This window comes from Lactuca sativa, chromosome 7 (assembly GCF_002870075.4).
Source record: "Lactuca sativa cultivar Salinas chromosome 7, Lsat_Salinas_v11, whole genome shotgun sequence".
Taxonomy (NCBI): Eukaryota; Viridiplantae; Streptophyta; class Magnoliopsida; order Asterales; family Asteraceae; genus Lactuca; species Lactuca sativa.
In genome coordinates this window covers 183,027,887-183,042,766 of record NC_056629.2, presented here as the reverse complement: position 1 = coordinate 183,042,766, position 14,880 = coordinate 183,027,887, and the positions used below count along the sequence as shown (strand labels likewise).

At 35.0% G+C, this 14,880-nt stretch overlaps 3 protein-coding genes across 4 annotated transcripts; 2 read left to right on the top strand and 1 right to left on the bottom strand.

Annotated features, from left to right (window-relative positions):
* Window positions 1-7,793: 7,793 nt before the first annotated feature.
* On the top strand, window positions 7,794-10,001 carry LOC111914120 (receptor-like serine/threonine-protein kinase At1g78530). The gene is made up of 5 exons (XM_023909864.3): window positions 7,794-8,112; window positions 8,175-8,513; window positions 8,591-8,848; window positions 9,573-9,706; window positions 9,796-10,001. Exons 1-5 carry the CDS (start codon window positions 7,974-7,976, stop codon window positions 9,991-9,993), a joined length of 1,068 nt encoding a protein of 355 aa, XP_023765632.1. The 5' UTR covers window positions 7,794-7,973; the 3' UTR covers window positions 9,994-10,001.
* On the bottom strand, window positions 9,935-11,208 carry LOC111914128 (fatty-acid-binding protein 3, chloroplastic). Of its 2 annotated transcripts, none has more exons than XM_023909876.3 (5): window positions 10,992-11,208; window positions 10,814-10,915; window positions 10,588-10,743; window positions 10,294-10,508; window positions 9,935-10,208 (listed from the first exon to the last, which is right to left on the bottom strand). In XM_023909876.3, the coding sequence occupies exons 1-5, from the start codon at window positions 11,206-11,208 to the stop codon at window positions 10,050-10,052; spliced, it is 849 nt and encodes a 282-aa protein (XP_023765644.1). In that variant the 3' UTR covers window positions 9,935-10,049. The 2 variants fall into 2 exon arrangements, with proteins under 2 accessions (XP_023765644.1, XP_023765652.1); XM_023909884.3 differs by having other exon boundaries at window positions 10,814-10,903.
* Window positions 11,209-12,046: 838 nt separating this feature from the next.
* Window positions 12,047-12,709, top strand: LOC111913397 (uncharacterized). Its single transcript, XM_023909110.1, has one exon. It carries the CDS (start codon window positions 12,047-12,049, stop codon window positions 12,707-12,709), a length of 663 nt encoding a protein of 220 aa, XP_023764878.1.
* Window positions 12,710-14,880: the final 2,171 nt, after the last annotated feature.

The window sequence follows — 14,880 nt, the reverse complement described above, 5'->3', positions numbered from 1 at the left end:
CATCAGTCAAAGTCAAACTTCCTGACTGACCTTACTCGCCGAGTCAGCCCGTTTACTCGTCGAGTCCTTCAACTCTGAAAACTCCCATATAGCAACCCAACTCGCCGAGTCGCCCCAAGACTCGCCGAGTCCCACGAACTCTGAGTCACTTCCTGCTCAACTCACCGAGTCGTCCCTTGACTCACCGAATCACAGCTTAACCAGGAAAGGTTAGGTCCTCACGACCATTCTTGCCGAGTCCAAGAACAGACTCGCCGAGTCCAAGGCTATCTTCAACCAACTAGCCGAGTTGTTCTTCCAACTCGTCGAGTTTCTGCCTATCTTCATACAACTCGCCGAGTACGCCCATGTGACTCGCCGAGTACCACTAGCTCTTAACCCATACAGAGGCTTTCCAAGCCATGCAGGGTCTCAAATCTATAGATCTACTCTTCTACAAGCCATCCATCACGTAAAGTGGCAAACTTTACGTGAATCCAAAGAGATCTAAGCATAATATACTCTAGGGCTAGGGTTTGGGACAAAAGAACTTCACCAACAACTCTTGAGCATAGACTTTATGGCTTTCTGGATTATTAACAACCTAGATCTGAGGTAGCAACCTCAGATCTTACACCAAACTTGAGATGGACCTCATTTATGCCACAAAACCCTCACAAATGATAGATCTAGATGCACAAAAGCTCAAACAGCAGATTGTTACCTCAAATGAAAGCTCCAACTGATGAAAAGGCTAAATCCTTGCAAAGCCCCTTGCTCCAACCTTCTTGTTCTTCAATTTCTCCCTAAGATTCACTCCACAAAGGCTCCAAATGCTCTCCAACTCTCTCACAACCAAAAGTTAGGGTTTCTGGACTTCAAGGGAGAGTAAAGTGGCTGGGGAGAGGGTATTATGTTCTTTATATAGGGCTCAACCCCCAGAATTAGGGTTTTCCCCACACAGCACCAACTCGCCGAGTCCACCCATGCGACTCGCCGAGTTGGTCACCTATCACGCGACCTGAGACGCGACTCGACTCGCCGAGTCTAACCATAGACTCGCCGAGTCGACCTTCTTATTTACACTCTTAGCCCTTCAACTCTACTTCTGAATTTCCGGGATGCTACAATTCCGTTTGACTAGCTTCAGGTGCATCTTGGTTCTCCAAGACTGATTTGCGATCGGGTTATCATCAGATGAGGGTTAGAGATGAGGATGTGTAGAAGACAACTTTCCAGAATCTTTATGGTTATTATGAGTTCGTGGTGATGGCTTTTGGGCTCACTAATGCTCCAGCCGCGTTCATGGATCTCATGAACCGCATGTGTAGGACGATGCTGGACCGGTCTGTGATTGTATTTATCGATGATATCCAATCTATTCCAAGACCCAGGAGCAACACGAGGATCACTTGAGGGAAGTGTTGGAGACTTTGAGGAGGGAGATACTTTTCACAAATCTCTCCAAGTGTGAGTTATGGTTGCGGGAAGTGCAGTTTCTGGGGATCCTTGTCAACCAGTATGGTATTCTGGTTGATCCAGCCAAGGTCGAGGCCGTGATGCGGTGGGAGGCTCCGAGGTCTCCATCTGAGAATAGGAGTTTCCTTGGTTAAGCAGGTTATTATCAAAGGTTTGTCAAGGATTTCTCCAAGATAGATGTTCCTTTGACTCTATTGACGAAGAAGACAGTTAGATTTCACTGGGGGCTTGAGGAGCAGGCAGATTTAGAGACCTTGAGATAGTGGTTGTGTGAGGCATCGATTTTGACCCTACCGTAGGGTATTGAGGTTTTTGTGGTCTATTATGATGCGTCCATCACAATTTTGGGAGCAGTGTTGATGCAGAGGGGCCGCGTGATCGCTTACGCTTTGAGGCAGCTGAAGCCTCATGACGCAAATTATCCGACTCATTATTTGGAGCTGGGGGTTGTTGTTTTCGCCCTCAAGATTTGGCAACATTACCTCTATGGGGTCCGCTGTACTATTTAGACGAATCACAAGAGCCTGGGGTGCCCGAAGGATCAGCCAAATCCGAATATGAGGCAACACCGATGGTTGGATGTGGTGAAGGATTATGATTATGAGATCCTTGTACCATGTGTTTTAAAACTTCTACCTTAGTTGTTTTGTATTTTTTTTTAATTGAATGGGTTGAGTTGGTTCAGAAAGATAGGATTTCCGTGTGTTGTGGGTTCAGAAAGATAAAAAAAAAAAAAAAAAAGACAAAAATTGATGTGACAGTGGGTTCGGTGGGTTGAGAGGGAACGACTCCTTCCTCCCTTAGGGAGGAGGGAGTCGTTCCCTTCCGACCCACTGAACCTACAGTCACATCATTTTTTCTCTTTTATTTTTCTTCATCTTTCCGAACCCACAACACACGGAAACCCTATCTTTTTGAACCAACTCAACCCATTCAATTAAAAAAATACAAAACAATCAAATATAAAATCTTAATTAGCAATAGAGTTATCGGCGGTACAACTCCCACTTCAACGAGTGGGTTGATTGGTTTCACTAACTCACATCATCATCTCTCTCTACTTTCTCTTTCTTATTTTCTCTTGTACCATGTGTTTTAAAACTTATACCTTAGTTGTTTTGTATTTTTTTTTTAATTGAGTGGGTTGAGTGGGTTCAGAAAGATAGGATTTCCATGTGTTGTGGGTTGTGAAAGATGAAGAAAAATAAAAAATAAAAATTGATATGACAGTGGGTTCGGTGGGTTGGGAGGGAACGACTCCCTCCTCCCTTATGGAGTAAAAACACTACAAATAAATAAATTGTCTATTCTATTTTTATAAAGACACTATATCTTTGTTTTATAAAGTTAAAACAAAAAAAATACAAAAAAGTACAAAAAAAGGCACGTAAGCATGAATTAATATGGTCAAAGTGAAAAGTTGAATTCAAACAAATAAAATAAGTTGATTGTCAGTGGGTTCATTAAACAAATAAATTAATTATCGGTGTCTCTTGTTTCTATTGCCTTTTGCATTAAATGTTATTGCTTTGTAATTTTCATATGCATGCATTGTCAGTGGGTTCATCAACTCGAATCAAAACAAAAAAGACATGAAACCGCTGAACCCATGGTGCTCGATTTCGTTTCCCGACGGTATCGCCTGTACCGCCCCATCCCATTGACGAAACCGCATATGACTCTGTGCTGCCTAATCAATATGGTTGAGCTTTCAAACACTTGGTGCCAATCATCTTCACCACCATAATGTGGAGTGTGCAAAGTAAATTCTTTGACTTAGATGTTAGTCATCACTATGGTTTATATTCTTTTTTCTCACCATTGAATCTTTGTTTGTAGAGCTCCTATGGTTTTCTTTTCTTTTCTTTTTCTTTTTGATTTTTATGTAAGGTTAAGATAACATCTTCAACACAAAAATACATCATCATGGGATGTTCACTTTGTTCCAAGATAGAAGATACATTAACGGTCATGTAAACCATTTTAATGTCATTGGCATTGAGGACTTTTAAATGTATAACCTTTATATGAACTAAGTTATAATGAAAGAACCCTTATTCACTATCATTTCATGATTCTGCATGTCGATTTGGACTTTGGTCTTCTAGCTCTAGGCAATTACGAAGATGTTATTGCTGTGTTTAAGTTTGTAGACAAACACATGGAAATTAGAGTTTACACAAAACATGGGACATCATATTTGTCTAAGTGTGTTATTGTAAAATTAGAGATTCCTAATGCATGTGGCAATTCCAAAAACTATTATTCTCAATAGTCATTTTAATGGTGAAAGTATTGGTATTTTGGTAGTGGTTTGGTAATTCTATTCGTAAAGATTCGCATGAAGGGAATAAAGATGCAATCATGAAAGTCAAGGAGGTTTGTAGATTGCTTATGTTTGATACTTTTGTTTTAACTTGGTTGTTTATTGTACTTTGTCAATGATTTGTAGGTTAAGTTTACAATGGTTTAAGGGTTTACTATGTATTATGTTATGTAACTTTTAAATGAAAATGCATGATTACTGTTTTGGTTAATGAAATGCTATATAAAGTGGTTATTGTTATTGTAATGCCCACTGTTGTGGTTTGATTTTATTGCAAATTGTCAAGGTTAGGGTAGGCTTAGTTCATGGTTTGTCGGTTGGCAATTGATTCTTGTTTGATAGTTTACACATTTACATCAATTGGTACGAGTGACCATTTACAATGATATGTATTATAGGCGTATGTTTTTAGGTGATATATTTACGTTTAATTTATGAATTCACAACAATTGTCTTGATTATAATATGTATATTCTTAGTTCATGGATTACCAATTAGCATGTTTTTATCCCATGGTGATGGTATGTTTAGTTCATTTATTGCTAGTGTTTTTGTATGAACTAAATTTATTGTCAATTATGTTACTTTTGTGTGTATGTATTCTAGGTGTTTGTGTGTGTTTTTGGTGTTTGTGTGTTATTGATCCTTTATGTTATCAAAGACGAGTAACATGATGAATGATGTAGAAGGAAAAAGAAAAAAAAAAAAAGATCAATAAGGAGATATAAAATGACCAAAATACCTTAATGTGAGATGCAATCTTAACGGTGGTTAGCCTAGATGACTAAAGATGTAACAAGAATATATTATAGGGAATAAAACGGCAACAAATCAATCTCGTGGACTACACCTATAGGATTTTGGAAAACAGAAAAACCATTTCTATAGTTTACTTTTTAGTTTTACTTTCATATTGATCATCTATCTTCAATTCTTCATCATATAACTCTATAGTTTATGACTTTAGTATTTTGTTCTTTCATTTTTTTAGTTTTCAAAATTAAACAACTTATTAAAATAAAAAGTAAATTCAAATAGATTAACCGATTTCATATCAAATCAGCAGCTTCTAATCTAGTTTATTTAATTAAATAAAATGATTGAACTGATCAATTTAATCCAATTGGTTGAAAATAACAATTATTTTTAATTGAATCGATGGAATTAAGTGGATATTTAATTGACAAAAAAGCCCATGAATCTTGCTGCAAATATAAATTTCCACCCAACTTCTACCAAAAACAACAGCTGTTGTATGTGTGTAAGCAATAAGCTTTTCACATGTGTCCGTCCAATCCCACTTCCTTTTCTGGAAGCTTTTCACATGCCTCCAATCCCCTTTCCTTTTTTGGTAGAAAGTAAGGCATTGTACTATCATTCTTTCTTTTCTTTATCTAATTTTAAATGTTTTTTGTTCAGAAAAATATTATACGCATAAATATTGACTATTCTATTTTTCTATAGTAGTGGATAAGATTTTTTTTTTCTTTGACTATTTTAAATGACAACAAATTTATAAATATTTAAATAAAAGAATTCGGTAATTGCTTGAAATCTAAATTCTAAATAATAGCGTTCATGAATTAAGATCAAATCCAATTTATCACTCTTCAAATTCTGGTTATGGTGGTTCGTCTGCTGTGACACCAGGACATGAGGCATAGCCTTATGTTTGTAACGAGAATTAGTCTGTACGTGAAAGTTGACCCGAAACCCTCGTTAGGAAAGTTAACTTTTAAAAAAAAAAAAATTAAGATCAAAGTTTGTTCTTATGAATTTGTTATATAGCAAATAATGAAGGCTTATTGGAATTTGATATGAGCTATGATTTTTTTACGTAATATTAATTAAAATATGTTTAATATAAATATGTATGTACTATTTACCAATATCTATGTTGAATAATTATAAGTTCATAAATATAAAACGCTTAGATAATTCTTTTTTAGGGAAATGGATGACACACTTTGGCAAATGATATTGAAAGGAAAAATAAAGAAATAGGTAAATTTATAAGATGCACCACCTAACAGCTAGACTCTTATTTCTCTATTTTTGTTATCAGGTTGTTAATTTTGCAATAAGTAAAAAAAAAAATACAGTTATAATGATATGTGGTTTGCAATCATTTTTCACAAAATAAACATAAATATCACAGTGAAATTCCTACAAAATCACTTTTGCTACAAAATTGAGTTGTTGAATGGTCATCGTGAAAGGAAATTGATAGAAATAAGAAAGAAAGGAGAATTGGTGTTTTTAAGTTTTCGGAAAAGAAGGAAGCATAAAGAAATGAAATCTAAGGAAAACTTTCCCTAACTTTCATTGAAGGTTTTGGAAAACAAAAACAAAATGTTATATATATATATATATATATATATATATATATATATATATATATATATATATATATATATATATATATATATATATATATATATATAGTTGGGTTCAATAATGAACCATTTTAAACCTTAGAACCAAGGAACTAATATTTTCTCAATTTTTATAGTAATTTTTCATTAAAAAAACCTAAAAATATAAATATTCATAACTTTTTATCCTCCATTCATTGATATCAAATTTAATAAAAAAAAAATGATCTGTTCAGATTCACACTGTGAATCTATGTAGATTCACACTATGAATTTGTGTAGAATCATACAGTGAATTTATACAAAATTAATGATTTATAGTGCAGATTTATAATTTGAATCTGAACAGATAAAATAAATAACAAAAAAAATATATCAAATTTGATATCAATGGAAAGATAAAAATTATGAATTTCTATATTTTTAGAATTTTTTTTTGATAAATAATAAGATCTAAAACTTTGAAAAAACAATGGTTCCTTGGTTTTATGGTTTAAAATGGTTCTTTATTGAACTTCTCTTTTGTTGAATCTTTCTCTCTCTCTCTCTCTCTCTCTCTCTCTCTCTCTCTCTCTCTCTATATATATATATATATATATATATATATATATATATATATATATATATATATATATATATATATATTAAATTTTTTCTAATTCGAAAACACAATGCAATTTTCTTGCACTTTCTTTTCTCTTCTTTTCTCTTTTTACCTTCTTTCATATTCTTTTCTTTTTCTTTGCTAAAACTCAAAAATAACATAAAACATATGTTTGTAATGCTAATATTCTTTTTTCTTGGCTTATACTTAATTGCCCTAAAAGCTAAAACCCAAAAGTATTTTTAAAATTTAAGTTGAGCTTTAGACATTAGTGCAATGGATATGTAAATGTATTTATATTGATATTTAAATTCTATTTTGTATTAATAATATAATTAATAAACATGATTTTTATTGTTAATTAAACATGAATGAAATTAGAATCATGCAACTATACTCTAATCAATGTATTCTTATTTTTGTCTTCAAAATTTTTAGTGCTATACTGTTAAAAGAAATTTCTGATCAAAGACCTTGTACAATTGAAGGTTCTATGCGACTGCACCATCCACACACCTCAAAACTATTACCGGTAAATACATAGTGGAAAAGAAATATTTTTATAGAAAGATATCATATGTTCAAAATAACACTAACATTGAATACGTTTTAACAAATAATTTATATAAAATTTTGTTTTAACTATATAAATAATCAATACCGATATACATTATGAAAACCCACTTAAAATAAATATAAAGTGATCTTTTTTTTTTTTGTATTAATGAAATTTATTATAACTGATATGTTAAATAAATTAACAACTACATGTCTATTGATAAGTCTTTAAATGTTTATAAATAGTATGAAAAACTTTATAAAATATAAAGGTTTATATATCAATAATACAACATAACAAATGATAATAATATGACAATACTATGAACCTTTCATGCTTATTATTTAAAAACAGTGAACTGTAGTTTAATTTGTCTGGTCTCACTCCTTTACAACATACCATTTGCAACAATTGACAAAAGTCAAAGAAATTGATGTCTACAAAATATTTTAATCTGCATGTGAAAAGTGATATATGTAAAGCGACCCTTTAAAGACATGCTAGTCGCTTAATTGCCTCACACATCATCTCACAGTCTCATTCAGTCTCATTCATGACTCATTCAGTTGGTGTACGAAACTACTAATTTCAAATTCAATCTTCATATTCATCTTCATCTTCATCTTCCATTCTTTCAAGTTTCAAGACGCCATGACTACTAACACTAGGTTTCTGGGTTTATACATCACCATCTGTGTATTAGCTTTCATCATCTCAAAGATCACCATAGCTGTCCTCTGCTATCGCCGATGGCAGAAAAAACAGTTCGTCATCCAAGACACCTTTTCTGGTACGTTTTTCTTCTGTGTTTCTGTTGATTTTTTCTGTTTCGATTTTGACCTAATTTCACAGGTGGAAAGCTGGTACTGTTCAGATCACCCAAGATAAAAACCCTAAAATCGAATGTGTTCCTGAAGAAGACGATGAAACTCACCAACAAGGATCGAATCGGATCCGGAGGTTACGGAATGGTTTACAAATTAACAATTAACGATTCAACGTCTTTTGCTGTGAAAAAGCTACGAAAAGAAACAGCAGAACACGATCGAGGATTTGAGAGAGAATTGGAAGCAATGGGAGATATAAAGCATCGTAATATCGTTACTCTTTATGGTTATTACAGCGCCCCCAATTTCAATCTCCTCATCTACGAGTTAATGCCTAATGGAAGCTTGGACGTCGTTCTTCATGGTATGAATTTCTACAGTTTTGACTTTTTAAGTTTGATAATTTTGACTTTAAAAGTCAAACTGTTAACGTTATTACAGGAAGAACAATGGAGAAGATGATTGTTCTAGATTGGGATGCTAGATACAAGATTGCATTAGGTGCTGCAAGGGGAATATCATATCTTCATCATGATTGTATCCCTCATATCATTCATAGAGACATCAAATCAAGCAATATTTTGTTGGATGAAAACATGGAAGCTAGGGTTTCTGATTTTGGGTTAGCTACTTTGATGGATCAAGACAAGACCCACGTGTCCACTTTAGTAGCCGGTACTTTCGGTTACTTAGCCCCCGGTATGACCTCACTACTCCATAATAATAACTTTATTGTCATTGTCAGCATTCCATACCTCAACCTCAACTAGACAATGTCTCGTCTCTCTCCACATAAACCTCAACTAGATATGAGATATTGTCTCATCTGTCTCCACATCTTTCATACATCAGCTAGATACTGTCTCATCTGTCTCCACATGTTTCATACATCAGCTAAACACTGTCTCATCTGTCTCCACATATCATATATCATAATCATATCATAATCATCAGCTAGACACTGTCTCATCTGTCTCCACATATCATATATCATAATCATTGGTTAGACATCTCCACATATCATATATCATAATCATTGATTAGACAGACATGGTCTCATCAGTCTTTATATATAACATATACCTAATATGGTTTCATACACAATCATTGGCTAGACACAGTCTTAGTCTTATCTATCTGTATAAATGGTTTGTACGCAATAATTGGTTAGACACAGTCTTATCTGTCTGTATAAATGGTTTATACACAATAATTTGCTAGACAAAGTCTTATATGTCTGTATAAATGGTTTATACACAATAATTTGCTAGACAAAGTCTTATATGTCTGTATAAATGGTTTGTAATGAATAATTGGCTAGACACAGTCTTATCTGTCTGTATAAATGGTTTGTACGCAATAATTGGCTAGACACAGTCTTATCTGTCTATATAAATGGTCTATATATATGGTTTGTTTTCAGAGTATTTTGATACGGGAAGAGCGACAACGAAAGGGGATGTATATAGTTTTGGTGTTGTTTTACTTGAGCTTTTAACCGGGAGAAAACCTACGGATGAATCATTTATCGAGGAGGGGACCCGCCTTGTGACGTGGGTAAGTCTTTAAAGTCAAAGCTTTGACCTTTTTTCTAGGGGTTTGATTTTTGAGTGATGTATTAATTGCAAAATATGATGTTGTGACAGGTTAAAACAGTTGTTGAAGACAAGAAAGAAGAATATGTTCTTGATGAAAGATTAGAGTGTTATCATGTGGATGAAATTAACCATGTATTTAATATAGCGTTAATGTGTTTAGAAACCGAGCCTTCTAAAAGACCAAATATGTCTGAAGTTGTAAAGATGCTAGAAAAGATTAAAACCGATCAAATTACATGTTCATAAATCATAAATTCATAACTCTTTTTTTGGAAAGCATAAAGATGTAATTTTTTTCATGTTTATATAAGTATCGAAGCTAAGCCATTGCTAATTGAAGCTTTTAAGGAAGGAGAAACGGGGTCACGTCCGAAGAACACATCAAAAAGAGATCGTGTCACGTTTTCTGATTCGATTGTAGCTTCTGAAGTCGATGGAATCCCTTCATTTGATAGATGAATCTGTTCATGACATCATTTTATTTAAGTTGATCGATTATAATAATCAAAATTAGCGATTTTTCATCAAATAGACGTAGAAACGAACCAGAATTTTGGAGGAATCGAGCCATGTTAAGAAGATGAAGGTTCCTTTCTTCAATGGCCGATTTTGAAAGATACCACGGAAATCGGAGAGAGCGGTTTCATCGATGGCGTTTGGTGATTTGATTCGTGGTGAAATGGCGTCGTTCAAGGCGTCCCAGAAGGTTTTTCCGTCGACGTCTCTGACAAGAACGATCTGTAGCGATTTCTCTAATGGAGCTTCATTTCATGGAAATCCTTGATCCTGTGAGTATTTTACGATTTTCACAAAAGTTAACGTAAGAAAACTGTGATTTACCTTGATAGATTAAGTCGAATAGAGACGAATCGTCTTGGATCTGAGCTGATGTTCGTCCTTTCCATGCGTCTAACTTATCGATGATTTTAGGGTTTATGTATAGCCCTGCGGCGTACACCTTAACTCCGATTATCGCAAAAACCTTTTCTCGAAACCCTAGAGAGATTAAGCTTTAAGAGAGAGTGAGAGTTGAATATTTGCAAAAACTCAGAATTAGGGCATGAACCTGTTCCAATCAAAGAAAGCGAGCTCGAGCAACCAGGAAGATTCAACAATGTCGGAAATTTGACATTCGTAGCAGGCTCTTCAGCGTAATCTGATGCAAATTCTATGATTTTACAGAGTAAGAAGCTTATGGAGAAGAAAGATACAATGATCAAAGTATGAAATTGGGGTAATTCAACCTGAAGAAGAAGAAGCAGCGGCCTTGATGGAGAAGAAAGGAGGGTTGGTAGGGATGAACAGGGAGAAATTGAAATTGAAATTGTTTGATTTTCTTTCTGGAAAACGGATTCTGTTTCTAGGGTTTGAAATTGAATGTGGGGATCCGAAATTGTTATGGGGAAGAGGAAGAAGAGAAACTGATCTGGGAAATGCCCCAATTCCTGTTGCAACTATCATCTCTTTGAGTGTTCTTGAATTAGTAAAAAAGCGAACTTCAAACCTCTTTGATTCTATCTACTTCACTGGGCCCAGATGCATGAAGCATGATGTGGATAACTTTAATTGGATATTTGTGATTATGATTTTCTGATTTTTGTTTTGATTTTTCTTTAAGCCCTACAATAAAAAGAACAAAATGTCATCAAACGATAGTGTAATTGTTAAAAGAAACAGGGGAAATGATCTGCTTTTAACAGAAATTTGAAATTTGCTCAAGATTGTATTTCGGGGATTGAATTATATAGGTTACATTTGAAAATCTACAAGGTAAGTTCTTTGGAATTTGTAAATGAAATGAGAAGTCCAATTTGTTATTGTTGGAAAAACAATGATAATTCTTTTGGAAATTTCTGTTGTTGGTTTTCAAGAATCGCGTCTATCTTCTGTTCGTGTTGAAATCGCTAAATCGCTGATTGGTGGGGGAATTCGGATGTTGGTTTTGAATTTGTGGAAGCGGTCCGTAGATCAAGACGACTTATGACTTTTTGGGACAGAAGTGTATTCTAATTTACTGGCTGTATAAAATCCAGGAGTTTTTTGGCTATAATTGGACATTGGGTTGGAACCACCGGAGAAACTATCTTTGTAAACGTATATGCTCTGTAGGCTCCTCGTGAAAAAAAGCATTATGGTCAAAACTCTTAAATTTAATGGCTTCGAGAGCCCATAGCTGGTTATTTTTGGAGATTTCAATGTTGTTAGAAGACTTGAGGAGAGGATAAATTCTTATTTTTGTTCAAGTATTGCTGCAACTTTTAATAAGTTCGTTAGAGATGCGGGGCTTCTTGAATTAAACATGGGGGGCAGAAAATTCACTTATTTCAGCGATGTTGGATGCAAACTTAGTAAACTTGACCGATTTTTAGTCTGTCCAAACTTCATGTCTGCCTTTACTTCCGCTTCTATAGTTGCACTGCTAAGAGAACATTCAGATCATTCCCCAATCCTTCTTAGGACTAAGGTTGCAGATTTTGGGCCTCGTCCATTCAGATTATTCAACTTTTGGTTGCTTCGTGATGATTTTGATGGTATTATTAGATTGGCATGGAGTGATTACATTGGTGTTGGTGCCCCCGATAGATACTTTTCTAATAAGCTAAAAGTTGTCAAAGAGGCTATCAGGAATTGGAGGCGGGTGGAGTTTGACAAAGAAAATAGAAAACTTCGCGAGTTGAAAGATTTGGTCAATAACATTGAACTAGTTGCTGAGAATAAACCGCTCACAAATGTTGAAATTGAGGAAAGAAGATTAAACAAACAGCGTATTCTTGATTTGGAGAAATTTGCCAAACTTGACTTGATTCAAAAAGCGAAAATCAAGTGGGTGTGTGATGGAGATGAGAATTCTTGGTTTTTTCATAACTACTTAAAAATCAAAAATAGGAAATGCCATATTCATGGCCTCATGATAAATGGTATTTGGACCACTGATGTAGATGCGATAAAAAAGAAGGCATGAGAATTTTTCACTAAAAATTTTCATGAAGAATGTCATGAGAGACCGTTATTCATGAAGAATGTCATGAGTGACCGTTATTCCTTAATGAAAAATTTCTTAAACTTTCGGATGCAGGCAAGTGCTTTCTCTAAAACCCATTTGATGTTAAGGAGATAAAAGAGGCAATTTGGAGTTGCGGTAATGATAAAGCCCCCGGGTCTGATGGTTTTACCTTTAAATTTATTAAATATAGGGAGATCATGAAAGGAAATATTATGCAATTTGTCAAGCATTTTGAAAAGTATGGTTTTTTCTCTAGGGGAAGCAAATCTTCTTTCATTTCCTTGTTACCAAAGGTTAAAGATCCTCTCACGCTTCATGAATTTCGTCCCATAAGCTTAATTGGGTGTGTCTACAAAATTATTGCCAAAACTCTTGCCGAAAGAATTAAGAGAGTTATTGGATCGGTGATTAGGGAAGTTCAAATTGCTTTCATTGAAGGGTGAAGCATTCTTGACGGGCCGATGATTGCAAATGAGTTATGTTCTTGGGCTAAAAAATCTAAAGGAAAACATTCATTTTCAAAGTTGGTTTTGACAAAGCTTTTGATTCTATTATTGGAAATATTTGGAATCGATCATGAAACAAATGGGATTTGGAGATAAATGGGTATTTTGGATAAAAGGCTCTCTCATCTTCTCGGGCATCTATTCTCCTAAATGGCTCTGCCACTAAAGAGTTTCCAATTACCAAAGGGGTTTGGCAAGGGGATCTATCTCCATTCTTGTTTATAATTGTTATGGGAAGGATTAAATGTCGCCATGTGTTCGGCTTGTGACCATTCTTTATTTCATGGGGCTGAAATGCCTAACGGAGGCCCTATGATTTCTCATTTGTTTTACGCCGATGACGCCATGTTTATTGGAGATTGGACAAGCTCTAACTTCATAAACTTGGCAAGAATTTTAAGATGCTTTCATGCATCTACGAGGCTTAAAGTCAATTTTTACAAATCCAAAGTTTATGGCATTGGAGTTTCGGAGAATGAAATTGCTAGTTGGGCTAGAATTCTCGGTTATGAGGCGGCCTCTCTTCCTTTTAAATATCTTGGAGTCCCTGTCGGAGCAAATATGTCCCAAAAAAGGAGTTGGCAACCCGTCATTGATCGTGTTCAAAATAAACTTTCTTTATGGAAAGCTAAAACTTTATCCTTTGGCGGTCGCCTAACTTTGGTTAAAGTTGTGTTGGGCAGTCTCTGTCTTTTTTTTTTATTTTTCCATTTTTAAAGCCCCGATTTCCATTATTGATAACCTCGAGAAACTGAGAAGACGGTTCTTAATTCTTATGGGGGGATGAAGAAAAACAAAAAATCAATTGGGTCACTTGGAAGGTGGTGTTTGGGCCAAAATCGTCTGGTGGGCTCGGAGTTGGATCCTTGGCCTTGCTTAACTGGGCCCTCCTGACAAAATGGATATGGAGGTTTAAAACGGAAAATGACTCTCTTTGGAGGCAAGTGATTGGTAGTATTCATAGATGTGAAAGGAAGCCTATTCACTCTTGGGCTAAAAAATCTCTCTTGGGCACTTGGAGTAGTATTGTCAATGTCTTCTCAACACTTGGCAATATTGATATTGATGTTTTAGATATTTTTGAATTTCAGGTGGGGTACGGAAAGAAAATTTTGTTTTGGCTTGATGATTGGCTAAAGAACAAGACATTTGTAGTGAAATTCCCTTCTTTATAGGCGTTAGACAAGAGGAAAACTTTCCTTTTACGTGACAGATGCGTGAATGACGCTTTCTCATAGGCTTGGAAGCGGAAACCCAACAATTCTCAGGAGCTGCTGGAATTGAAATCTATTTTGGATGTTACAAGGATGGTTGTGAGATCCAATGGGCCTGACACTTGGAGATCAAGGTTACCTATCGATGGCTCTTTCCGTGTATGCGATCTTAGGGCCCTCATTGACAGTAAATTGACTATCCTGATAAATAACCCCATGGTTTGGCTTCACTTAGTTCCTATCAAGTGCATTAGTTTTGTTTGGAAGGCTTGTATGGGGCGTATTCCTACTGCAGTGGCTCTTTCCAGGAGAGGTATCAGCACGTCTTCTATTTCCTGTCAAATGTGCTTTAGTGGTGTGGACACTGGGGATCATATTCTCTTGGATTGTCCAATTGCTTTTGATTCCC

Coding starts and splice junctions, on each gene's coding strand:
- LOC111914128 (XM_023909876.3), bottom strand. CDS start 11,208: ATGATAGTTGCAACAGGAATTGGGGCATTTCCCAGATCAGTTTCTCTT. Junction 10,744..10,813: donor GCTTTCTTTGATTGGAACAG/GTTCATGCCCTA, acceptor TAATCTCTCTAG/GGTTTCGAGAAAAGGTTTTT. Junction 10,509..10,587: donor ATTCGACTTAATCTATCAAG/GTAAATCACAGT, acceptor CATGAAATGAAG/CTCCATTAGAGAAATCGCTA.
- LOC111914120 (XM_023909864.3), top strand. CDS start 7,974: ATGACTACTAACACTAGGTTTCTGGGTTTATACATCACCATCTGTGTA. Junction 8,113..8,174: donor CATCCAAGACACCTTTTCTG/GTACGTTTTTCT, acceptor CTAATTTCACAG/GTGGAAAGCTGGTACTGTTC. Junction 9,707..9,795: donor GGACCCGCCTTGTGACGTGG/GTAAGTCTTTAA, acceptor ATGTTGTGACAG/GTTAAAACAGTTGTTGAAGA.
- LOC111913397 (XM_023909110.1), top strand. CDS start 12,047: ATGGGGGGCAGAAAATTCACTTATTTCAGCGATGTTGGATGCAAACTT.